This window comes from Diorhabda sublineata, chromosome 2, assembly GCF_026230105.1.
Source record: "Diorhabda sublineata isolate icDioSubl1.1 chromosome 2, icDioSubl1.1, whole genome shotgun sequence".
In the NCBI taxonomy this organism is placed as follows: Eukaryota; Metazoa; Arthropoda; class Insecta; order Coleoptera; family Chrysomelidae; genus Diorhabda; species Diorhabda sublineata.
Genome location: NC_079475.1, coordinates 14,640,432 through 14,668,210, shown reverse-complemented (window position 1 = coordinate 14,668,210; position 27,779 = coordinate 14,640,432). Strand labels below are relative to the sequence as shown.

The window sequence follows — 27,779 nt, the reverse complement described above, 5'->3', positions numbered from 1 at the left end:
TTAACCAAAGCGTGGCACGATGTCTTTCGTACAACCTGAATCTTGATTGTAATTTGTACTTTTAAGATCCTATTTCAATATCTGATAGTACGAAGCTTCCATAATATATTCAAAACTTTCCTGGATTTAAAATGTTTAGGCAAAAGCAAGATATAATAAGAAATATTCTGCGTGAAAGATCAAGTTGAAAAATTGAAACAAACAATAACCGGAATAATTTTTTTCATTTAATATAATCTTTTTTACTATGTAAGCTTTTATCCCTTTTTAAGAGATAATGTATTAAGAAGAAGGATCATCAGAAGTGGAAATGCGTGTCGATGGCAGGATAATAAAGCACTAGATCGACCGGCCTGTTTTATTTGCCGAGTTATCCTCTCGTTCCTGATCCTGCAGGAAAAAGAAATTACGCTAAGTCGGCGTAAACGCTTGCGTCAATTCGAATCAGCTGTTTAGATACATAGCCTAATGCGATTTCGAGCAAATCAACCCTCCGAAGCAATTCAGAAGTGTGGGCTCGAATATATAGCAGTTCGTAAATGAGAGTTTAGCATCTATTCTGTTTACAGTTGTGATGTATTTACAAATTGAGTGGCTCAAAACGATAGAAAACCGTTGGGGTGTTTGTGATGCGGTTGGTGAAGAATATTTTTTTTATTTGTATTATTTTCAAAATATCCGTATTGCCGGCCTCAACAAAGTTACCTCAAGATGGTGAGTAAATTTCATTGTTTATTACTACATGTGAAAGTTAGTGTGAATGTTAATGTTTACTTTTACATAAAACTATCCGTCGTTAAATCATATCACTAATTAACACTAAATGCCAAATACTTTTCAAAATAGTATATAATTTTTTATTAATAAAGAAATTTCAAAATATACGAAGGCGATTCGGAAACTAAACGCTTTCTGAATCGTACGGCCGGTTCACAAAGCGCTCAATCAAATTTACGAGCAACATGTGAGTGACTAAGTTTCTCATCGGCAAGTGAGGGCATAGTAGGGTCAAATGTTTGATAGTTGTACTCAAAATAAGAGACACAGTAGATATTTGAGGTACGTGAAATTATAAGATTTCTTTGTATAAAAAAACTGTCGTGATTTGTGAGCCTTACACACGACAAACATTGTGATAGTAGAACATGACGAATTATAAAGAGAAAGAAGTGATAATCTCATTAAATAAATCAATGAAAAAAATTCATTTGTGGCGTAATTTCACAATTTCCAAACTTTTAGACTTATTTAGAAATATTTTGTGATATAGTCAAAGAGAAATTAGCCTACCAAAGTTCTGTGCCCGATACTATACTATTGGGAAGGATTGTGAACAGATAAGTGGATAGTGGAAGAACTTGAGAGCATACCAATTCTCGAATCTGACCGAGGAAAGTCTGTGGAACTTTGTCTGCTGAAGGAAGCTGATGGTTATCGTCTTCAGAGATACTCAAGGAATATTTATTATCGAATTCATGATGGGTGGAACGACTTTCTCTCCTGATGTTTACTGTCCGAAAATTGGAGAGGAGAAGTTTTGTACAAATTAAAAATGGTTGTTTCGGAAACAGTATTTTTCTGACGATGTACAAACTTAAAAATGCTGTGCCACTTTGATTGAAATACGGCCATTTTTTATTGAGAGAATTGGTAAAATGATACGACGATAAGAGGGGAGACTGTTGAAAAATCGAGAAGTGTTGTACCTTTTGTATGACATTCATTTTTGCCTATGTACTGAATTGTGTTCTACATTGATCGGAGGCTACTTTTTCTACTTGTTCTCGAATTAGCTGCGATCAAAAAATCGAAAACAACGACGTAATTCCCAACATGAGATGTGAAGTCTTGGTCTAACATTTGCAAAAATCTTACTTTGGCAAACGATAACAGGAAATCAATATTGATATAATAGCAGAAAACTATTATCTAGCGATAAAACAAATTTCGTAATTTGACAAAACTTCGCAAATAAAATCTCAAAATTCACAAATAGTGGGAAAACGGTTGTGGAGATTTTTAAGCGGCAATATAAAAGAACTTTTCGTTATAGTTAATAGTAAGAAGTGGCCATAGATTCCTGGAGGAAAGTACGAGGATGGTCCCAGATGTACCCGGCACAACAAATAAAACACAAAAACTTTTCCTAGCGATATTCAAAAAGTTCCATACCTTTTTTTTTTAAGAATTGACAAGCTCCTCAAAATAGTCAATAACTGTCGATATCACCTCTTCATTGATGGAACATCTTCCACCAACGAGCTATTTTTTCAAGTCTGGGATCAGAAGAAAATCCAACGGGGCTGAAACTGACGAATAGGTTGCAAGAAGCCATTGCAATGATGGATGTATGAGCTGGTGCTTGATTTCTTCGCTAAAACGTTGTATTGATGAAACAACACTTTCTTCTTATCCAAATGCATCCGTTTATCTTTGATTTCTACGCTCAAACTTTGCAATAAGTTCGCATAATACTCGCTACTGATAAAAACCGAGGCCATAACCTTGCCTGCAAATCGAACGGTCATGTCTTCTTTGGAGCCGGCTCTCCCTTTTCACTCCATTGTTTTGATTGTTCCTTTATTTTCGGGCGTGAAGTGATGGATCTACGTTTCATCCATGGTTATGAAAATTTTGTTAAACAAACCAAACATCTTCACGACGTGGTTTTTGTTTCATTGTCTGCAAACGCGCACAGCTTTCTCATGTCCAAATTTTTAGTTAATATACGATGTACCGCACTTTCTGAAATGCCTATTATGTCTACTAACTCGCGCGTTTCCAGTTGACGATTATCCAGTACCGCTTTGTGGATTTTTCTCAACCTTTCTGGAGTCGTTACCTAATTGGTCGACCACTTCAATGCTGGTCTTCGCAGGTTCTAAGGCTTAAAGTCTGCTACTATATTTGATTTTTGATAACGAAGGAGCACTCTCACCCAGAGTAAAATCTTGTTCAGCTTTTATATTGATTGGGCTAATGCCTTTCAAATAAAAGAATTGTATCACATAACGATGACCGAATTTTTACCAAACTCACTAAAAACGTTCACTATTGGCCACCAAACAAATATTAAACAACGTGGCGTCTTCAAATTTGAAACATATGCTATATAGATTGTGTATATTCTAATATTGTGGTACTTTTCAAGCAACTACCGTCATCTCTAAATCAGACGAGGTACTTCTGGAACAATCCTCGTAGCGTGATTTTGCTTAATAAAAAATTTGAGATGATTATGTTGCAATTGAGGCAGAATTAGTGATAAATATCAAAGTACATCGAGAAAATTGCATGCTCGACTGAATAAACGGCTCGTAGATATAATTTTAATTTCGATTACCTTCGACTCACTACGAGCTTTATCGTGTAGAAATTATTTGTAAAAGTGTAGAGCTATTTGGTGTATTACATTGTAATAGTTAAAATTACACACACGGAACGTTTGCTTTTAATTAGGTACTTTGAATAATTTCTTTACCATAAACAGTTTGTGTTAGTGAAATATCAAACATAGTTGGTAATTACTGTCTACCTTCAATTCCAGAAAACGTTAACTTGGTTATAGAAACGTTCGTTAGACAGTGTGATTTGGGTGTTTAGAGGTAGAGTAAAAAGTGTGTTCACTACGAAGATCACCAACGAATACAGAAATTCCAACTTAAGAGCAGAAATTTAAATTTAAAAAAGAAACAAAAGTTTTAGTAATTTTTATACGTATCAATAATGATTAATTTCATTTTGAAATCAATAATTTGAAACTTTAGTTCATATTGTTACGAAATCGTTCACAATATGGACCGTGAAACCTGCCCTGTTTGATTATTTTAATATAATCGAAAATTTGATGGATACGCCGGGTACAAACCTCGTGAATATAGAGCTTTGATATAGTTTTCTTATGACTTATTTACAGGGCCCTTTATTTGTTTGTTTACTTTCTAGAACCGAATGATCTAGAAACTGTTTTTGTATGAATAGACGCTTGTTTATCAGCGAAAAAGTTAGTAAATAATCTGATGTCATCTCAAACACATCGGGATAGACCAGTAGACCAGTGTGTTTAAATAAATTAATATATTAAAAATTATATAAGTGTTTAGTAATAAGTCTTAGTGCATAGTTTAGTAAATAGTGTATTAAGTGTGAAAAGTATAAATAAATTAAATGAGTATGTAATAAATAAACATTGGGTATAAATTAACTCCAGTTTAAATAAATTAGAAACAAAACATTACGATATACAATATATTTTTGAAAGAGAAAATCAATTTATTAAAAAAATTGTAATATTTTTTGTATAGCTAAGGAGTTAGATTAGTCAAGCGAGCGAAAAGTATAAACTAGATTATTTAAATAAAAAGGGCGCTCATCTCTATTTACCCTCGAGCGCGGTTAGTGCAATATTGTGGAAATTTCTGGATCATTTGGAAACGTATATGTGAAATTCGTTTACCACATCAAAGATAAGTTTTAAATTTATGCTTTTGAGTAATCGATATTAGATGGGAAAGCTGGAAAGTTTTGATATCATTAACATACTTTATTATTATTTTTGCCGAGATAATGCATCCTTCTAAATTCCCTTTTAATATCTAAAGTGCATCTATTTCAGTTTTAATCACACTTCATATATATAATCTCGTGGACTTCCAATACCGCGCTTAACAATGCTATGCCCCCGTTATTGCAGTCTGTTATGTCTCTTTTTTTAAATTGTACCTACTTTCCAATGTGTCGGAATTTTTTCTTCCACCCACATATCTGTAGTATTTTTGTTAGCATTTGTTTACTCCTTTCTCCGAAATTTTTTAGGATTTCTGATATTGTCGTAGTCCGATACGATACTCCAACGAAAACTTGACCCTCCCCCCCAAATAGTTTGACTATGAATAAGTCAATACTGCTACTCCTGTAGCTACACGTACGACCGCCAAATTATCTATAACTGTAGGTGACCAAATTATTAGAGCTATTACTTGGATTTTTGCTTTTTTAACAAGTTTACTTGAAGAAAGTATATATCCGCGACTGTTGTTTAATGTACCCATTATAAGTCTGTTTGCTCGACTTTAATAATACCCGTTAACCACGACAGTCATAAATGAAATATTAATCACTACTGTCACAAGCTTTCTTTTCTTATACCAGATTCGAGCCCGGGACCTTGAAGTTGTAAGATATATCTGTTTCTTAACCAAGTTTTTCGCAACAATTTAGAAATAAACCATTAACAAGATTTAGGATCAGCTTTTTTTAATGTGCCACAAATCAAATACTAATACCATGTAGGAGCCCCAGACTTTAACGACAGGGTTTAGCTCGGGAAACCCGGCCTTGGCAAACCAATAATGGTCCAAGCCTAGTTGAAGTCTGGGAAACTTAGCCCTGGCCATTATATAGCCAGCCAAGCCAAGCCATATTCACCCAATCCTGGCTGAAAGAGTCACACCAAGTATGGACCAATAACGGCTGCCAAGCTAGGGCCAGTGTTGTCCATACTTTGCCCAAGTTTGCGCCTATATTGGACCCATCGTAAAATCCTATACGGATAACTTTGTAACCAGTAACACATTTTTTTTCAAATTACCAAACTAGTAACAAAATTTTCCATCAAAAAAACTTCAACAGAAATATTCAGTAGTCGTGAATAAAGTGTAGTGTTCTATACGAGTATAATGAGTTATTGTTCTCGATAAATTTCACCTGGTGAATAATAACTTTCATTAAACACTCGTGAAGAATATACTATTATTTGTGTATAAAAGTAAGATATACATCAACATAAATCTAATAAACTTATTGTTAATATTTAGTTCTGCTACAATTACAGCTTCTACACGAAGCATACTTTACACAGTTTTGCATGTGGTTGAAGTTTCATGTCTTAATTCTATTTTCTAACGAGAGCTTCAATTAACAGTTGCTTGGTGTTGGTCAATTCCCATAGGTCGTTTAGTAATCTCAAACAGGTTCTCTATGGTTTCATATCAGTGAAGCTCCCCGGTTAGGGTAAAACAATTCGATTAATTAAATTGTTCATTGAATTTTCTGTCACATTATACATAGAAGCTGATCATTTTCTATCGATTATATTCAAAAAGGTAAAACAATATCAGGGCAACGCACCATATCACATTTCTTTCAACGTCATGGATAAAATTCACGAATTGCAATTAGAATTAGTTAACCATTCACCAAATTCACCAAATCTGGCCCCCAGCGACTTTTTCCTGTTTCCTAACTTCAAAGTTTTATTTGCGGGAGGAAGATTTTCATCAGATGAATCCATTTTGTGTAAGATTTTTAAGTTTGAAAAGGGTTTTAGGTGTTTAAGTACCTCCAAGTTCGAATTAAGATTTTGAAATAAAATTTTCTTAACTCAAACTTTTTGATTGACATAAAGTTGAACAGGCGAGGAGCATTCGTGTATCATTAAGAGAGATCCCGCCGATATTTTGCAGTTTCGTTTCATACTTAAGTAATAATATATACGAGGTGTGATCTAAAAATGCAATAAAATCTGAATTAATTTCATTAAAAATACTACGTTTGATCAACAATATCTCAATATTAATATTCCTAGAAATCATTCATATGAATGGTTTCTAGGAATGAAACTATTTCTAGAAAGCATTTATCTTGTAATTCAAGGTCTTCTCAATAGTGTGGAAACTTTTCTATTCGAGCACATTTTTTCTTTTCCTGCAAGAAGTCACACGGTGATTGAGTGGATATGGACAGACAAGAAAACTTTAGAGTCCAAAATAGGGTGGACAACTCCGGGCAACAGAAATCCAGGACACTGAATCCACGCTCTTATCAAATCCACGCTACCGTGGTTTCTGGGGTTATTGGATTTCGTCTTTTTGAATAGAAGATCTACGGAGATTATTTTCTCAATACATAGTTCAATGGCAGCTTCTAAAAGGCTTTCACAAGAGATATCCTCTGTCATGGATAGACAAGATATTTTCTTTAAAAGGTTATCGTCGTTGAAATCAATATTCATATCTCAATACTGGTAAATGTTGTCATAAAATGACTGTAAATAGAAAACTGCACTTTGAAAAACGTCTACATCTGCCTGATTCTTGGCCATCGTCAGATCGAAACCAAAACTTTTTCCTTTTTTCTAACAATGGTTTCTCCGTTTAAACGTTTTTCTATGGTGGCGCATATATTAGCATGAAAATGAAGATGTACGGCGGTTTCGAGTAATCAAATGTTCTGGTTGATCTTGGTCCAAAGGCTGGCAGTTGTTTCAACGCATTTGGACAATAATCTTCCAAAGAAAGAAAATATAAAACCAGCTTTTGCCATTGTATTTCGGCTTCCTCCTTTAAACTTTCGTTCCTGAGGGCAGATTGTTGAAAATAATTTCGATTTAGTAGCAAAGAATCAACTATTCTGTTACATTTTCAAAGCTTAACTCCCAAACACGGGATAGTCCGTGTCCCGGGGGCAGACAAGTGGAACACATACACAAGCGAAAGGAAATCGGGACTGTCCCGGGAAATCTGGAACGGTTAGCAACTGTGATTAAAAAGTTCATTGCAATCTAGTTTTTGCATTTTGTGAGGTTCTTCGGCAACTTTTTCGATTTGAAAAGATGCAAACTTGTTCAAATTTCATGTTTCTCTAGAGATATTGTTGAATAATATTTTATTTAAGCGGCTATATTAGCAGATCGATAAGCCTGAGCAGGTTTAAACTTGTCACTGCTTGTTTCATCATATGGGGGTAAATATTTGTAAAAAAAATCACTTGTTATCGGTGGAGATTGAATAGGAAGGTAGTTTTTTGTGTAAAATAAAAATTTTGATTTTCAGAGTTTTTAAGCGATAAAATAAATGATAAAAAGGGCTATCATAACAAGGGAAATGAACGATAGATAAAGTGAAATTTAATTGTTCATTGTTAAGTTCATAGATGTAGGCTAGCAATTTATTCGTGAAGAACGCAGCTTATACGACCAATTATTGTATTTAAAATAGTTTCTAAAACAAAGAGTTTTTTTTCAGATTTTTCATTTGATTCTTGTTCTCCTCCGCAATTGGCAGTAAATGGTTCGGAAACCGAAGCGGGAGAAACCCGTATTAAAAAAGAATATTCACATGTTAGAGAAGTCAAATTTTCCGGATCTATTGGACCGTTAGGCGAACAACGATTATGTAAGATCAAATGTATCGCCGGTCAATGGGTCGGCCCTTTGTGTATTGATCAAACAGGTCAGCTATTATTTTTTCTATTGAAATTATTTTTACTCAAATTTCGTTGTGACAAAACTAAGGCTGTTTTTGTTCCGTTGTGAGCCAACGCGGCACCGATCTTACCCACAGCTTTCTCACGTCGAAATTTTCTTTTAATGTGCGATGTAACTCACTTTTCGAAATGCCTACTAAGTCGGCTAGCTCTCGGATGTCCAGTCGACGATCAGCCAGTACCGCTTTGATTTTCTTCAGAATTTCTGGAGTCGTAACCTTATTAAGTCGACTATTGCGATGTTGGTGTTCGAAGGTCGTACGGCCTTGTTTAAACTCTGCTACCCAGCAGTCTCATCCAGAGTAGAATCTAGTTCAGCTTTTAAATTAGTTGGGCTAATTCACTTAAAACATTCACTATTGACCACCAACCAAATACTAAATAACGTGGCGTCTTCAGACTTGAAACTTCCATTTTTGTGGAAGAAGTAATCACCTGGAGCACTAATGCGGAGTACGTGATTCATTTTGAACTAAAGACTTACATTCAAGGACTACTTAGACGATTCAGTGGATAAGGAGAGGAAGGCAAGGAAAAAACTGGCGAGACTCATCGGAAGACGAACAAAGCTGAATCTGAAGAAGAAGATGTACTTGATAGGACCCATCCTCAACTTCTTAATGCTGTATATATACTGCCATGAGTTATCGAAAAAAGCCCCAGCAAAAAATTAGCCTGTTGATCTAGTTGATCTACCGAAAGATGGCTCAAAAGAAAATATGAGAAATTGCAAAGAAAACTACCAGAAGAAGATTTATATAGCTGTCGGAGTCAGCATCCAATGCTTTTCCTATGGCATTACCCTAAAGAAATCCGAACTCTTCCATTAAAATTAAGTCAGTAGAAAGAATAGCGATCAGTAGAGAAGACTGATGATCCAATCGGACGACATGAGGGGAGTTGATGGATTGAATATATCGTTTTATGACGGCAGTATTTTGAGAAGGTGTTGAAGGTGATTGCATTTTTGGAAAAAGTTTCATTTTCAAAAGACTACCAGACGTATCTATCACAGTACTGAACCAGAGTTTCAGCGAGGCCGTATGAGCTGCGAAGACCAGCATTGAAATGATCGACCAAATGAGGTGACGACTCCAGAAATGTTGAAGAAAATCCACAAAGCGGTATTGGATGATAGTCGACTGAAAGTGTGCGAGTTAACAGACATAATACATTGCAAATTAACTGAAAATTTGGACATGAGAAAGCTGTGCACCAGATGGGAGCTGCGTTCGCTCGCAATAGAACAAAAACAGCGTCGTGAAGATCTTTCCATCGATTTTTGGCAATATTTCGCAGAAATGAAGCCAAACTTTGGCGCCGTTTCAAAACCATGGATTAAACGTGAGTCCATCACTTCACACCCGAAAAAAAAAAAAAAAGAATCAAAACAATGGACTGAAAAGAGAGAGCCGGCTCCAAAGAAGATATGACCGTTCGATCTGCAGTCAGGTCAGGTCGGTTTTTATCAGTAGCGAGTATTATGCGAACTTATTGTAAAGTTTGAGCGAAGAAATCAAAGAAAAAAGGCCGCGTTTGGCTAAGAAAAAAGTGTTTCATGAAGACAATGCAACAAGCTTACATATCCGTTATTGCTTCGGTCCAAATTAATGAATTGAAGTTTTAATTGCTACCTCATGGTCCCTATTCACCAGATTTTCCAACAATGAAGAGATTATATCGGCAGTTAATGACTATTTTGAGAAGCTTGTTGACGATTCTTATTATAATAAGGGCATAGAACCTCGCTGGAAGAAGTGTATGGAGATAAAAGAAGATTACGTTGAAAATCAACATATTATTTTCCAAAATTTTTGTGTTACTTTCTTCAATAAAATGGTTCCAAAGAACGTTTGGATTGGTGAGCTGTATACAGATGGGGATTTTCCAATTTTATTCAATATTATGTGAATAAAATTTTATCTGAAGCACATTTTCCCACCTTAGCCCCTAGCGGTTATGACGGAAACTTTTTTTCTGTACGTTAACAAATAATTTCCCTGTCAAGGTATATAAGTAACTCTCTGAATAAATAAGATGTAACTATGTCAAATTAGGTTCAATCTGATGTAAAAGAGCGATGATATTTGTAATAACTTTGGGAAAGAGAATATAGAAAAAAAATTTGTAACTTTTATGGAAGTTCTTGACTTTTCTTCGTAACTTTTCAAACGTTTTTCACTACTTTCATGTTCGTATAATACGTATCGAGGTAAACTATTTTAAAAAAAATATAAAACACTATAAATTGCAAGCACTGCATCAACTAACGGTATAATACAATAATAATTAAAGTGGTAAAGACATGTGATTCCAGTTCAAATAAAAATCGTATTCAACAATATCGAATAACTTAAACCCAAGAATGGAATAAAAAACCATTATATAGACAATTTATTCAACTAGTGAGTTAAATAACACTACGGGAGCTTTTTAATCTTGGAAAGTTGGTAAGAAAAAATACCAATATTTTTAGAACCAGTATGGCTATGGTACTAACTAGTTTTGTTTAGTACTTAGTCACTGGTTTCCTTTTGCACTAAAATTGTGTATGTTGCATATCAAAATACGCTTGGTAAAAACTCCAGTTAAAGGTTGTATATAGAAATTTTTGTCACTCTTTGCTCTTTATTATAATTTATACACCATAGTGATGTAGTGACTAATATTGCAAAAAAGTTTCTTCGTTTTTTCTATAATGCTTCAAAAAACGACTTATGTCTTTTCAAGTTTACTGGCGTGCATTGGTTAACATCGTAACGACAATTTTTTCAAGTTCAGTTCAGCTTTAAGTAAACTTATAGTACTGATAGTTGAAGATCGATAAATTACGTATAGAGCTTTGTTAAGATTCTTTATTTTTTAATCAAAAATAATTTATATCTTTCTCGAACTCATTAAGGCTTCGAAATATATTGTGTAATTATTTTGCAGATAATGGGAGATTCCAGCCCTTATTTAGAAACTGCAAGCTCGAATATATTAACCCTCATTTGTTAGTGACGTTTAGGAATGTGTCCATACATGTAAGTTATATTTCTTAATAGTTACCGAGCTTAACTTCTACTCTGAGGCAGTATTCAGCGGAACCCTTGAGAAATAAAGATCAATGGAAACATTATAAACAATCTTCGTAACGCAGATGATACCGTGGAAGTGGCCAGTGGCTAAAACTTCAATTTCTTATGGAAGTTATTGTGGAATATAGCGAGCAATTCGGCCTTTATATGAATACGTCCAAGACAAAACTATTGGTTTTTTCAAAAATACAAAGAAACTCCATGGAGAGATAATTGAACAAGTGTCATCTCTAAGATTCCCGAGAACGCTCTTCAACCAATAATGCGACCCAAAACTCGAAATCAGAATTGAGCAAACACGGAAAACTCTGAACAACATAAGGACACTTCTTGCAAATCGCAACCTGAACCTGGAACTCTGGATCAGAATGCTTCGCTGTTACATCTCCCCTTTTCTTCTGTAAGGATGCGAGAATTGGATCGTGGATTCGGCCACAGACAAGAAAATTGATGCGTTCGAAATGTACTGCGGATATCTTGGACGGAACATAAGACAAACAAAGAGGTCCTAAAGCAAATGAGTAACTTCTCACGACAATCAAGGAGAGAAAGTTGAAGTACTTAGGACATATGATGAGGAACGAGCGATATGAGATAATAGGAGGGAAGATCGAAGGAAAATGGTCGGTCGGCCTTAGACAAAATTCATGGCTGAAAGACTTGCGCAAACGGCTCAGACAGAAGTAGGGTGATAGCATCGTAAGAAGAAAACCGCGTTTAATCCTACACCTTTTTTGGTGTTGGAGTTGATTATTGTGTAGACTCCTTTCTCTTTATTTTCTGTCATTTCAATGCCTATGCTTGTAATCCAAATGTCAATATGATTACTTTTTTACAAATTTAGTTTTTTATTTGCTTTTGTATTTTTTTTGTGCTAGACACTGTGCCTTAATTGCGTTGAATAATCTTTTAGTTGCTACAGTCCTCCTTGAGTTAATGTCATGCCAAGATATTTAAACCTTTTGATCTGCTCTATGTTTGATTCTTCTAGTTTTATCTTATAGGTTTTCTGCTTATTATCATCGTCTTAGTTTTCTTCTTCTTCTTCTTAATCTTTCAATAGGAGCAGGTCGTGTTCAATCCTGTACGTTTGGGTCTCTTCTTGGATCTTCCTGAGAGGCTGAACTCCAGCTCTCGTACCACCTCTTTGGTGTATTCGGTCTCTGAGTTTTAGGCCACTTTGCCCATCTCTCTTCTGGTATTCTTTCTACTTGATGCCTCCAGAATCTTTTTCGGTTTATCTGATGAATACCAAGCGCGCTTCCCTGTGGTGCCTCTGATGCAATTGTGAAATAATCGAACGATTATTCAGTTACTTTTCTCTATTGGTTAGCTAGGATTCCAAAATAACGAGTTGTTTTTAATTTCGTATTTTTCATATGCGTCAGTATTTTTGTTTTCGTGTATGAACGGTATCGAGCGGTAGGTAACTTATCTAAAGACAGTTTTGATGTTGTATTAAATTCAATTTCTTATACCACATGCTTTTTTAGAATCCAGGTTGGACATTTCCGCATGGCGCGAAATTACACACTCGATGTAGTGAACTGGGTTTGTATAAGTTATTGGGTACTCCTACGCCGCAATGTCAAAATGGACAATGGTCTTCAAGACTTCCATCTTGTGTACCAACAACAATTTTAACAAACTTCACTGGTAAGATTATTTTTTCTTATCTTCTACATCTCATCCAAACATTTTTTCTCATTTTTTTATAGAAGATGCTCCTCCTTCTATCTTAATTAGAATTCCGTCGGGATCGGCTTCAGCTGAACCTGGCGGAGAACTGGCTGTATTTCCAGGATCAACGCTGCATTTTGAATGCATATTTTCACGCAGATTGGGTTCTCCAGATTGGACTTGGACATCACCACTGGGTCAATATCTTACAGGTAATTATATCCGCAATTACACTTCATTTTGTCTCTCTAAAAAACTTAATTTATTTTTTTATTTGTTTTTAAAGGATGGGCAATTGCTCCCGAAGAACGTGAATGGAAATATAGGTTATCAATATATTATGCGAAACCACAAGATACAGGAACGTTCACATGCGCTACACCTCGAGGAATCACTAATAGTATAAACCTTGTTGTAATAGGTAAGACAAGCTCTAAAGAAGTGGTTCATAGGTATTTTTAACATATCTTCCACCACTGACAATCAATTAAGTGTTGTTTTAACATTATATCTTCTCAATTAATTTTTTTACATATTAACATGGCAACTTCCAGTTCTCATTCCTGAATCGTCTTGGTTAGCAGACAGAGAACCATTTTTCTCGACAACGATGCCAAATTAACAATATGAGATAAATACTTGTCGGTCAGAAGTTGTTTAGAATTCAGTTGAATATAATATAATTGAATATTCGACTTTTTTGCATTAGATGTTCATTAATGCCAAATATGTTTCTTCAAGTTCAGATCAACAGCATTAGAAAACAACATGCACTGGGAGGAGTGGAAGCATATCCATGTCAGACAATCGAAAATTTCTATCGAGCAGCCTTGGTCGACCATCCAATAACATTTGAAGCAGACTGGAAAAAAATAGACTTGGTCAATAATCCGTCCGCAAAGAACAAAGGCGACCCATTACATGCAACATATTGCTTCAATATCTTCACATACAAGCATTTTTTTATCCCTTTGAACGCAAAAGGCTGTGGCTCTCTTCAACTGAATTTCCACGAAGGTCTCCGAAGAAGGCTTTACATGACAAAAACATTTTCTTTGTATATGCGGAATTATTGATAATTGTAATGAAATTGGCAAATGAAATGAGTAATGAAATCTGGATAACTGTTAAAGAAGTTAAATTGGATCGACTGAACCAATCTTTACTTGATAATTGGTGATTGGTGATCTGGTGATTTACAACAGAAAAGGTGTTATTCTGCAGCATGACAATATAGGGCCACACTGTGCAAGAGAAACCGTAGAAAAAATCAATAAATTTGGGTGGGAGATATTACTTCATTCAACACACTCTTCCGATATCGCACATTAGGATTTCCATTTATTTCGATCATTACAAAGTTTTTTTATAGCAAAAAATTTGGAACTTAGTATGTTGCCCAAAATTTCGAGATGTTCTACACAAAATCAATGCATTTTTTAAGTCCAGCATTGAAAATGTTCTCCCCTGGTAGCAAAATGCTGTTAATTAAAAACTTAACTACTTTTTTGACACTTTTTGATGTCAAAAAATTTGAAAATTGAAAAGTTGCCCAAAATCTCGAGATGTCCTACTGAAAATCAATTGATTTTTTAAGCAAAGCATTGAAAATTTGCTCACTTGGTGGCAAAATGTCGTTAATTACGAAGTTGAATACATTGTTGATACTTTTTTAAACTTCATTCGTTGTAATGTTATTTAAAAGAACATTACTTTTCGTTGTTCCTTTTTAATTTAAAGCATGTAATTAAGCAGTTCCTTTTAACCTAGTGACAACAGATATAATTCCAGGAATATATTAGGCTAAAAATCTATTTATTTATCTATTTTTTACTAGAGCCGATAAAAAAATCAGGTGCTATCAGCAATATTTATTTCCAGCCGTTCATTGTGAACCAATCTCAGTGTCGAGAATGCATCTCAGCGTTAGAGTAGAAGGAACAAGATTAGGACATAAAGCCACATTCCAATGCCCCATAGGATTTGTAGTTTCTGGCGAAGCTAATTTAACATGTCAAGCATCAGGTGAGTACTGTATCAATTTAATTTTTTGTTTTTTCTATTTCTTATGTAGCCAAATAGAAAACAAGAAAGTCTAAACAAAATACTAAACTAGTTTGAACACATGAATTCTTTACGATATTAAGTCCAGCTCAAACGTGTAACTTCTGGCTTCAAAGATGGCATACGACCAATTAATACAAGTATATAATTTTTTGTAGCTACAAAGTTTGTGATTATAAAAAATGAAAACGCAATGGATGGTATGTTAGATGCTTTTGAGCAATATATCTCGACAACGAATGAACTTCGCTTGGATAGAAGAAGTTGGTTCTGATGTTTCAAATCGAGTTTGAATATTTACTTCATGTAGTTGCAACATTAAAAATAAAAAAAAAAAATAAATAATTGGAAGTAATTTGACGACTCATAATCACAGAAAACATCCACCATCGACATGGTGAACCATGCACTAATGGTGAATTTATATTTTTTCTCCGTAATTCAGTAGTGATAAATTTTTTGCCTCTCTTTTTGAAAGGAATGACTAAGAACTTAAAACACACAGTACATTTATGTTAGTGCTGTACTTTGCGGTTTGTCACGTGATACTGGTCACATTGACGTAACTTTAGAAGCAAGTAGTGCATGATAACAGAGAACACGTGTCAGAATTGGTATAAAAAATTCCGTTCTGGAGATTCTCCCCTCAAACATAAGCAACACTCTGGTCGGCCTTCTGAAGACCAAATCAAAGTCATAACTGAAGAGTATCATCATATAACTGTTCGAGAGGTTGCGAAGAGGCTACTACATGTATCGTACACAACAATTGGAATGTCTTGGGCTAGTTAAGAAACTTGATATTTGTGTACCTTACGAATTGAAAGAAATTCATTTAATAAAAAGAATCATCACTGCTGATGAAAAATGGGTCCTGTACAGTAACATAGTTCGAAAACGATCATGGAGCAAACACTATGAACCCGCAAAAACCACATCCAAAGTTGAAAAATAACAAAAAAAGCTTATGCTGTCACTTTGGTGGGATTACAAAGATGTTATGTTTTTTGAGCTGCTTCCATGGAACCAAACGATCAATTCTGATATTTACTATCAACAATTAATGAAACTGGATGGAGCAATCAATGAAAAACAACGAGAATTGTTAAATTAGAAAGGCTCATATCTTTGTCAACTGGTGGGAAACTATTGGAGCTTGGCTGGGAAGTGATGCCACATCCCTCATACAGCCCTGATCTGGCAGCATCTGATTACCATTTATTTAGAAGTTTGCAGAATTCTTTGAATGGTCAAACTTTTAGAAATGACGATGATCTTCAATCGCACTTGGTTCAGTTTTTTTGCTGGTAAAAGGTCATCGAGTATTTTATTTTATACTATAAACCAGAAATAACTTTGTCCCATAATATATAGATAATTGCTTAGACAAGGAATCACTGCATGCTACTCTCACAAAAGTGAGATATTTATATGGAAAATTTATGCAAATTTATAACTATTATTTTTTTGTACGTTTATGGCGAAGTCCTACGATTTTATCTTATTTCCAAGGTAAATGGTCTGCTCCTGTTCCGAAATGTGAGCTTGTGAAATGTCCATCTCTAGATTTGCCTGAGCAACTAGGGGAACCCCATTTGCAAATCGAAGAACACGACAATAATTATGGAGGAAAAGCGATATTCAGTTGCGCGTGGGGATATAAATTGATTGGCCCACCGGGAATCGAATGTGAGCTTAGTGGTAATTGGTCCGGGTCTCTACCGAAATGCGTTCGTAAGTAATCTTATTTCCATGGTACCAAAAATCCATTATACGTAGTTAATAATCTTGATACGTGTATTCTAGACACAGAAAGGTAGTGCTGAGGAAGCATCTCAATGTAAATGAAAATTAATATACTGCATTTGGTCTATGTTGAAAATTCTGGAAACCTTGGTTATATTAATAATGAACAAACTGTTTAAGATAACTTGGTTATCGAACGCACATCAGAAATTCTAATAATGACTGTTGTTGTGATAGTGTTGACTGTGTGTTCAGGATGCATTTGGTTTTATTATTCAAATCATGATACTTTTGAAATACTCTTAGGTGAAATCAAAGTTTATTGTTAATTAGAAGTTGAGATCTATAGTAATCGTTGGAAACTTGTGTTAGAGCTGCAAGTGAAGTGTTCTTCTAATAGGAAGTATACGTGTTGCGCCATAAATTAGTTGCATTATTAATAGCGTAGAGGATACTGACTTCTACGTTAGAAAACGTAGTGCAAAAAGGAGGATCAAAATGCAAGAAATGAACATTAAGTCGCTACTACTACAAATATCGGAATTTCTGTAATAACTGCCAGGAGCTAACCACTAGTTGACACTAGATGATCCAGCTTTGGATAACGAATTGCCATACATCATATGGATTAATATGATAAACATAGGAGCATGACGTAGATCCCGAGAAAAGTTCTCTATTTTTGAAAAGTAACCATTTTGTGCTGAGCTAAAGAGAAAAAAATGTATATTGATTCATGTCTAGGATATGGATGCAACTTTATACCTGAAAAACATTGTATAACCTTTTCTATGTTCTAATAGCATACAATTAACAATTCTCTATGATATACCTGATATACGTCTAAGAAACAATCAAGATAACTATGTCTTTCTACCTTCCGCACTGTTTCATAGTACTCCCTCCTATTCCTCAGTTAAACGAATCCAGGTAAGACGTTTTGGAATCGAAGTATTGAGGTTACACTTCCACGGGATTCCAAATTAAATCGCTCTCGAATTCCTAGTCGCCTCTAGCGGAGATACGTTGCTCCTAGAGATTAGGCACGCTCGACTCAGTTTATTTTTACGTTTCGTGTATATATTTTTTTGATATATGTAAGTTTTAAGTAAGTTAACATCAGTTTATAATCCGTTCTAGCAATACAATGTTCGCCACCGGTTTTACCTGCGAATGGTCACTTGATACAATCCGAAGCGCCCGGTATGGATGGTGGTAGATACGCAGTAGGAAGTTTGGTACAATTTGCATGTATTGGAGCCCATCTCTTAGAAGGAGAAGCCAGTATAATTTGTACTGAAACTGGAAACTGGTCACATCCGCCACCATTTTGTAAGTTTTCAGATTCATAAAGTTTGATGACATATATTTATCCATTTAATTGCTATTTCAACCTAAACGCAACTCTTTTCTAAAAGAATAATTTGGTTTAGTTGAAAAAATATGAGAGAAAAATATTATTTAATAAACCATAGTCTTCAAAATTCGTGGGGCAACGCAATCAAGGTATTGACAAATTAGCTTAACACTTCGAAAGAGTTTCAATTGATACTCTGACATAGGAGAACAAATTCTGTCTGGTCTAAGCACTTGATATCAAAGAAACAAATAAGCATTGTTTGGTTGAATGGACGACATTTTTTTTGTATTCTGGGCTATAACTATGGTACCATGACTAATTAACAGTAACAACCTTTGATATAAAATCTAGATCAGCTTTAAGTTTTTCTTTCAAAGTATGACATTTTAAATTACCCATGTAGGAGCCCTCAGACTTGAACGACGGGACTTAGCTTGGGCCAATGTTGGGAAACCTGTTGCCTTGTATAATGGCCCAAGCCTGGTTGAAGTCTGGGTAACTTCCGACCTCGGGCATCCTATAGTCAGCAGGCAGAACTTTGATTAACTATATAAAGTTTTTTCTAATATCTTATCCATAATAGATATCTTTACATTAAAAGTAATAATTTTTTCTACATAAAAGACAATAAAAAAGATTTGTCACAAAACTATAATTTCATTAACAAATATATTAAAAATCTATTTTTACAAGCCACCAGCATGGTCCGGGGTTGAAAGACCAGTCTTGGGTTTATCTAGGCAACCAGGCCTGGTTCAGGCTTGCATACCAAGCAAGGAACATTGTTATCATTCCAGCATCCCACCAACGGCTTCCAAGCTAGGGTCGGAGTTGTACATACTTGACCCAAGTCTGGGCCCATCGTCTGTACGGGTAGATGTTGTCGGTCAGACATTGTATGCATGTCCATATCTTCCGTTAAAATTCTTTGACAAAGCTCCAGGGTAACCCACAACTTACTGAAAGTTTACAATTGTCGCCTAACACAGATGGCACTTTTGTGCATGCCATGAGGACAGTTGGCATATATATCGGTCAGAAAAAAATGATAACTGGCACTAATTTTATAACACCTTTCATTGCATTTTGATACATTAGAAAAACCGGTTACAACAAAACTATATCAAGGTATAAAAAAACTTTCTCAATATTTTTCTTTAGTATGAAAGATTTTGAAACATGGAACAATACACAAACCCACGTTACATTCTTGACACATATATCTGGAGACCTTTCTTTTTCTTTCCTTCTCTTTTGTATGTGAACATACAACACATCTTCTGGAAGCGTTTTTTGTCTTTGCAGTTGCTGGAACCAACGTAGGAAAATGCCTTTCCACTAATCTTGATGTATCGACATTAGTTTGCTGGTTCCGTTTTCGTATCAAAAATTAAAATAAACGCAGTAAAAAGTCATGGGTACTTTCTCAAACAATGCATGTGAATAATCCCCAAAAAAGAAAAACTACCTTCTGAAGATCTGAAGAGCCAATTGAAACTTGCAAGCGATACCGGTGTAGTTTGTTTTATACAAAACATAGCATGGGTATTTAGCACACAGATATCTACTGTGTGGAAAAATACTTTTTTATACCATATACAATCGATGCTACTTATCATCATGTCTGTCCGGCCCACAGCTCCCATTTGTTTATTATACTCAGTCACACATCCGGGTTTTTGTATGGGCTCTTTGGTAATACGATCAATTTTGTCAAGAGTAACCATTCCATTGCAATTCATTGTGGTTATCATCATGACATCTCGTCTATCTTTCCACTTTAGGACCAAACATAAATCAGAACTTCTCCAGTCCACCTCACCTTTCTTAAGTTTTTCTTGTAAAGAAGGCATGTGAATCCTCTTGGCTCTAACAGTCCCTCACGAATTAGTTTTATTATAAAAGAGGAAATTTGACAAGATTGGGCTACTATATAAATTATCTCTAAAACGGGGAATGACCTTTGTTTAGATATGGTTTGATTAGCTGAGCCACAATATTTCCAGTTGCTCTCAATCCTGCAATGTTCTCTTCCCAATATAAACAATAAAGTCTAAGATAAAACCAGTCTCACAGTCACATATGAAGTAAAGTTTTATACCAAAACGGTGACGTTTGGTTCTTATGTATTGTTTAAAAACAAGTCTTCCTTTAAACAAAATCATGCTCTCATCAATAACAAGATTTACGAAAGGATAGAATTGTGACTGAAATCTTTGCTTGATTTTTGTCAAACCTCCTTCACTTTATTCAATCGTTCACCAGTTTTTGCTTCATCTTTATTAGAAAAATGCAAATTTCTAAGAACTTGTGAGTATCTGTCTCGCTACATTTTTTTTAAGGTTGGAGAATATAACAGTGAATTTGTTGACCAATTTTCCTTTATATCGAGTTTTTTGTTTCTGGGCATGATCATTGTCAATCCAAGAAATGTAAAAAATTCTGATAAATTTAATTCTTTCCATTTTTGAACATTTTACTGTGTAGCATACCAAGATTATGTATTGGGCTGTATCTTATGCAAAAAGACTTAAAAAAATCTACTGCCGGGGAATCTTCCGTCAATGCAGCATTCTTTACTCCACTCTTACTATAATCAAATATATGTATCTTTGGTATGAATTCATTTGTTGTTCAGTTGATATGTACATCACTGTAATCTTTTTTTACTATCATTGTGACTATTGTCAGTTAAGTTTTCATTCTGCTCTAAGCTTATATCTTCATCTTCGTCAATTTCTTCTGAAGCGTCGCTCTCTCCATCACTATCTCCACTTGGCAAATATTCCACTATCAAGAAATGGGTCCTCTTCATCGTCCATTAATTTTTGCATAGTCTCTACTTCCCGTGGGGTTAATCCACAATAGTTATTTTTATTTTTGTCGTCCAACTTCACTTTTTTTGTGCAAAGGCCCGGGCTCTTCTCTGCATGACCTTATGAATGCTACTGAAACACGTTGCAACTTGCAATTACACACACAACTTTTTATCTATGCATCAGCAAGTACCGCATGCGTATCATGTTCTCGGCGACTGATATCTTGGACATCGGGCCAAGTTAATAAGTCACGACTTATCTGCCAGTCGCCCTCCTGCCAATTTCATTTTTAAAGAGTGGCATATATATTTTACACTAGTCTCTAGACACTGATAAACCTGGTTGGTGGGTTAACAGCCTGTGAGCACAAGATCTTCAACATTTTCGTCGATTCGGTCAATTGATGGGCGTCAACAATGAGGTTTGTGAGTAATCGGCATGTCGCCATTTTGAAACAGTGTAAAGAACTCATATAAATGAGTATTTTCATAGCGTTATCTTTGTAAACTGTATCTAACAGCAAAATTTTCACCAAGTAGAATATAAAATATCACAGCTGCACGTTGTTTATCTAAACTCAGCAGCATAAAAACGAAACAAGAAGAAAGTAACGCTAGCAGAAAAATCACTGCCTTCGAACAGAACCAACCACATGGATATCGAAGACGACACTAAACTGGCAATGAGTTGCGACATCTGACGTCTCTACCAAGTTCTTCACACGACGATGGTAATCCAGTTATTTTGAGTCCTCGTGGCATACACGTTAATTATGCTGAGAGAGATTATTAATCACAATTAACAAAGATATTTTTTTATTTTAGGTAGACCGAAATGCTCTTATGCTGGAGAACCCGAAAACGGCTTTACCTCTCCTACAAAATTCGCATACGACCCAGGAGATGAATTGCAGATTATTTGCAATGAAGGATTTGCAACGGACTCCGATATAATTCTTACCTGTTTACCAGATGGTAAATGGTCGTCTTCTCTTCCTTCATGCCAAAATATAACATTTACAGAAGATATAATGGAATCTACTAAAGAATGAACAAAATGTTTTATTGAGAGTTTTTATAAGTTGTTTTTGCAGAATTTGATATCTGTATATTATTGCTGCCAGTATTTCATATCAAAAAAAGAGATGGTTTCAAAATGTCTTCGCATATTTTTCGCATATCTATGATTATTATATGATGTGTCTCATAAATAATGGGATAATCGACAAATGCAGATTATCAAGCTAAGTTTTGGATGGATATTTCTCTTAATGTGACTGTTTGTATTCCTATTATCTGATTTTGCATGAGAAATGTACGGGATTAAATCAAAAGTATTTAGCCCCCGATGGCGCCAAAATTTGTCAGAAAATTTATATAGGGTGCTCAGAAATTAGCGTCTTTTTCGGTGCAATTCAAAAATGGTGTGGCTGACTTTGCACATAACAACTTCATTTTTTTCCTTTCTAAAAATATGAGGAATTTATTATTACGATACTATACATTCAAGAAACTCTGTTTTCCCATGGAGATTTTATCTGAATCACCATAAGATATGTAACATAGTAGGCATATATAAACCACGAGATTAAAGTAACGCTTTCCTTCAATTTATACAGGATATTCAGAAACTCTTCTGTCAGATATTAACTACAAATATTAACCTTATAACAAATTATTATTATTAACCGTCAATTATTTTCAAAAGAGCTAGCGCGCTTTAAAGATGGTACTCTCCAGTGTAGAGTACAGGGTGAATCGTGAGGAACTTTATCATATGTTGGGCTTCTGAGGGAGGATATCATATGGCTACTAAAAAGTGTCAACTCTTCTTTTTTATTAATTTACACGGTGATTTGTGAAATTGGCCACAGTGTTTACATATATCATTTGATTTTTTCATGATGGTGAAATACACTACTATCAATTTAGGGATACGTATTGAATATTACACCCTGTATAATATTTTTTTATACATAACCATAACGACGTATCACGTGCGTAGCCAATGGGAGGGTTTTGGGAGTTCAACCCCTCCCCCCGAAATAAGCAAAATATGACCTAATATTATACCGAAAAAATACGAGGAATTAAGAGAGTTAAATTATTACATTTGAATATTTATAGTAACGCCTAGCGCCATCTTTTGACCAGAGACAGACGCAGTTGCAGCCGAACTAGTGGACGTTGCGCACAGTAACGCCATCCCTAGTCGAGTTTCTATGGAAACTTTGCGCTGTTTCTCGATTATTCGCCACACTCCTCGGTCGGAATGAGCGGAGCTTCGTGGAAGTTACTGGATGGCGACTGGGCTGCTATATAAGCGGCGCGTAACCGCGCTTACGGTAGTATTGTTCCATGCGAACTCAAAGCGAATAAAAGTGAAAAATGGTGAACGAATAGTGAAGACAATTAAGTGTAACGTGTAAGTGAGTAATTTTAGTGCAGTGTTATTCGGTGACCGTATTAAGGATAGATACGTGAATCATATTACTGTCGAAAAATGAAGGGGAAAAAGGAAGGATGCAAACCTAAAGATGTGGATTACTTCAAACCAAACCCCCCAAAACTAAACTAAAACCTGAAGCTGAAACCCATAGATTGGAATTTGGTAGATGGATTAACAATCATCGATTAACGCTGTAGACGAGACTATTTATAGATGAAGCCCAATTTACAAGAGACGGGATAATTAATTCACATGTGGGGACAGAAGAAACCCCCATGCTATTCGAGAATGTCGTTCCCAGTTGAGATTTTCGGTGGAATGGTGTCATATATGACCAATTAGTATGTACTCACTTTTTTATGACCGTTTAATTTTCAGCATGGTGGGGCATTCACCCATTTCTTAACTGGCAGTGAGGTAACATCTAAAAAATGTTTATGACAAAAGGTGGATAGGACTTGACCTTTCTAATTAATGGTCTTCAAGTTCTATGTTTCACAAGATTTGATTTGATCGTCGTTTTCGTCTTGACTCACCCTGTAAAAACAATCAATTTAATGTTTACTACAAGTCAGCGTTTCTATTGCCGTTACAAGCGGGGCAACAGATAATTTTACTAAAATGTTTCATGCAACATATTCCAGCAATTTATGTTTCCTCCAAAGCTGCGTACTGACCTGAGCATCCATGCTGTGCCCGTAAACTTGCTCGGGTGAGTACAATGATGTTATACGTGCCTTGTCGGTTTTTCTTGAAACATCTAAAACCTTAATCGCTCATTCTATTTTATTTATACAACTAAACAGTTATGCTCGTAAAAATGGATACGACAAACAGCGGGGTGGCATTACAACTTATTATTAATACGAAAATCTTTCCATATGGTGTAATGTTAAACGCCCACAGCATTTCAAAAGAAACAAAAAGTTAATGTTTGGGATAGCATTGCCTATAACTCAAAAAAGGCGAAGCAGAAACTAAATAGTTTTCTGGGATCTTCCAGAAGACTAGAAAAATAAAGTGCCGGCAATAGAACGAATAGATTTATTTCAAAAATTATGTGGACAATTTTATTGAGGTGTAGTTCAAAATCAATTAATCACATACGAATAAAATCTTGAAAATATCCACTGGCTTCTTGCATTTTGGGATTCGTCGTTAGTTGGACGCTTAACTTCGATAAAGTAACTGATCCACCGTCGCTTCACCTGCTTTTTGTTTGTTTAACAACATTTATTGCCCCCATTTGTATAACATATTGTAATGCTTTTTTTTTTAATTTATTCATACAATTTTTATCAGTGGGGTAAATGTATACACTGTCTCTTACTTACTTAATTTATTTAAACACTAACACTACACTTAACTAACTTATACATACAATAATTAATTATTCACTAATAAATATATAATTTATTTAAATTCTTCGGTTATTTTTGTACTTCGTTCCATTCACTACGACTATTTATTATAAACTAACTTCACTAAACATATAAAAGAATACACATTTCTAGAATTTCATAAAGTAAACAAAAAGAAACAAATAAATGAAAAGACCTTCCTAAAAATTAGTTCAAAAATAAACAATGTAAACTAATCTGCTATGATAAAAACATATAAAAATAAACGAATTTCGCTGTATATCAAACGGGCCGTGGCTTCGCCAAATATTAGAATTTCATTATGACCGGACAGGATCGGCTTCACAGCCTATGTATTGGACATGTTCGTAACAATACTGACTATAAATTTGTAAGAACAACTGGATTGATGATTTTCGCGCACGAACTAGTGTGTTGTGTGTTTTATTTCCCTTTAACACATGAATGCTGAGGTCAGTACACACCTTAAAACTTTTGGATAAAATTACATTAGGTTAGATGGATATAAAATCACATCTAGTACCTGTAATTTGTGTTTTTGGTCATCCTGTATAGAAACTCTCGTTCTGTGCTCATAATAAGGTAGAGGACAAAAATTGGTAGCAGAGCTACGCAAATTGGTGTCTAGAATGAAAACAAATGGGAACGAAGATATTGTAAATGTTATTTTGAATTTAGTATATTAAGACATTTGTAAATTTATGCAATTTTATTGGAATTCCTATCAGGACTCAATTGGTTTGTGAATATTTCTCTGATCAATTAACAAGATTTATGTAGGAAATAATATAAAAAAATTTTTTTTTCAATATAAGCAGGACCAGAAGTTCTATAAATAAAAAACTTTCGATTTTCTCTCTTCTTGTATGAATAAATTTGTGGAGTTGTTGTTGCAACAAAAATGTAGTAGAAGTTGTAAATGTTCAATTACAACGAATTTTTTTATGAATAAAATTAGTACTTTGAAATCGTTATTGTTATAAAATTTTTCATAGTTTTGATTATATTTGTAACTACCTAATAGTTGATTAAATATGTAAACAGTACAGTGCGTTTTTTATTTTGATTACTTCTATCAAAATGATAGAGGCTCATACTTCCCTCATAAAGTGAACAAACCTGCTACATATCTCAGAACAAAATACCGAACAAGTTCAGATTTGAGAAAAAATTTACCTAAAAGCTGAGTTGCAGAAGTAAATGGATTCAAAATCTAATCTAATTAGAATATACAGAGGGTTGTATGTAACACACCCCTTTTTGTAAAAAATCGAATAGTCCAAGCTTTTCCCAACACTCTCCCATTCATTTATTAACGATTTTATTTGACTGTTCCACACTATATATACATACATATAAAATATTGACAATACTATTTTTTCCATAATTTTTTTTTGTGAATGAGAATTTAGTTTGTGTCCATGGAAAAATATCTAATAATGTCAATTTGCCACAATCTTATTAAACAAAGAAACCTCAGTTCCTTATTGAACTTAAAAAAAAGTCCAAAAATGTATGTACAGGTCACTCTACAAGGTATCGGCTAATACATTAGCTAAAAACATCTCTCAAGTTGAAAATTGGCGATTTTCCCATTTTAATGTCTTTCGATGGAGCCAGTTATTGCGTGTTGAATCATTAGTCACATGATATAGGTTTTGAAGACAAGACAATAAATCATGAGCTCCAGTTTTCACAACTATTACACACTATTCTTCCCCGGTGACTTACACTAAATTTTCAACACCCTTATGAACTAGCCAAGAAGGCAAAATACACAACCAACAATTCCCTAATTAGAAATAATAATAGTTTATTTCACTGGAAGTATAGTCCCGAATCAATATTACAATAAAAACTGGATAACTTTATAAGTAAAACAATATATTGATTTGATTTAAAATTTTTGAGAAGATAAAGGTTCCTTAGATGTTTCCATAAAATGTAAATGTAAATCAAATAAACTATTAAATATACAGTTATCACTAATATCAGGATATTTCTTTTTATCGGCATTTATTAAAATAGCGTTCCATCCACATTTTCTTGCTCCATCATAGTCTAAGCATTTTTGATCACCTATATGTAAACATTCTATTGGCTGTAATCCTCTAATATTGGCTTTTGCCATTGCTTCTAGGAAAATATTGGGATCGGGTTTTTCAAATCCTATTTCATAAGAAGTTAATACAAATTGAAAATAATGCCTTAATTTTGTATTAGTTAGTGTAGAGCTTAGTCTAGGATCATAGTTTGATATCACTCCCATAGGTATTCCTAAAACATGTAGCAATTTAAAAAACATTGATTTGGACGATAATACTCACCTAAAAATGAGGGAAAATATTGTTCGTATTTAAAACATGAATTTGTTTACTTACCTTTACTTCTGATATAAGATAAGAGTCCATTTGCTCCATCAGTCAGTTGCCATACTTTGGAAGTTTTGTACATATTAATGAGATGAGATGCAACATCATCTAACTTTTTATCTTCAATATTTAGATCACAGCTTTTAAAAGATTCCTTAACTAATATTTTCCACCAATTCTCCCAACCTAAGCCAGTATTTCGTCCGTACATTGGATGTTCTTTACTCATTTTATAAAAATTATTTTTGAAATTATTTGCCAAAGTCTTATGGTTACAAGAAATTCCATACAAAGCACCAATCTCCCCATATTGTTGTCCAGGTCCTATTTTAAATTTCAACAAAGTATTAGTAAAATCAAAAGTAATTAGACGAAACTGCGATATTAACATATTATATTTCAGAATATATAATGATAAAACATTAGGAACATTTAAGTCTAAAATTTGGTTTGTTTATATTTCAGTATTAATCCATAATTTTTTAGGTTGGGAGTATTTGACATTTCTAATCTAAATCTGATTTGATTTGACATACATTGAACAGATGTACACAGACATTCTC

At 34.5% G+C, this 27,779-nt stretch overlaps 2 protein-coding genes across 2 annotated transcripts; one reads left to right on the top strand and one right to left on the bottom strand.

Annotated features, from left to right (window-relative positions):
• The first annotated feature begins 491 nt into the window (after positions 1-491).
• On the top strand, positions 492-25,010 carry LOC130453468 (locomotion-related protein Hikaru genki). Its single transcript, XM_056793246.1, has 10 exons — positions 492-714; positions 8,025-8,231; positions 11,200-11,291; positions 12,839-13,001; positions 13,064-13,237; positions 13,312-13,446; positions 14,907-15,050; positions 16,602-16,823; positions 17,976-18,167; positions 21,839-25,010. Exons 1-10 carry the CDS (start codon positions 630-632, stop codon positions 22,063-22,065), a joined length of 1,641 nt encoding a protein of 546 aa, XP_056649224.1. The 5' UTR covers positions 492-629; the 3' UTR covers positions 22,066-25,010.
• Positions 24,787-27,779, bottom strand: LOC130453469 (rhythmically expressed gene 2 protein-like). Its single transcript, XM_056793247.1, has 2 exons — positions 27,226-27,779; positions 24,787-27,121 (listed from the first exon to the last, which is right to left on the bottom strand). Exons 1-2 carry the CDS (start codon positions 27,605-27,607, stop codon positions 26,742-26,744), a joined length of 762 nt encoding a protein of 253 aa, XP_056649225.1. The 5' UTR covers positions 27,608-27,779; the 3' UTR covers positions 24,787-26,741.

What these genes read in the sequence shown, in the direction of transcription:
- LOC130453468 (XM_056793246.1), top strand. Translation starts at nt 630, where the DNA reads ATGCGGTTGGTGAAGAATATTTTTTTTATTTGTATTATTTTCAAAATA. An exon ending in AACAAAGTTACCTCAAGATG is followed by an intron (nt 715 to 8,024) that starts GTGAGTAAATTT and finishes GTTTTTTTTCAG; the next exon opens with ATTTTTCATTTGATTCTTGT. An exon ending in TTTAACATGTCAAGCATCAG is followed by an intron (nt 15,051 to 16,601) that starts GTGAGTACTGTA and finishes CTTATTTCCAAG; the next exon opens with GTAAATGGTCTGCTCCTGTT.
- LOC130453469 (XM_056793247.1), bottom strand. Translation starts at nt 27,607, where the DNA reads ATGTTAATATCGCAGTTTCGTCTAATTACTTTTGATTTTACTAATACT. An exon ending in ATCTTATATCAGAAGTAAAG is followed by an intron (nt 27,122 to 27,225) that starts GTAAGTAAACAA and finishes TACATGTTTTAG; the next exon opens with GAATACCTATGGGAGTGATA.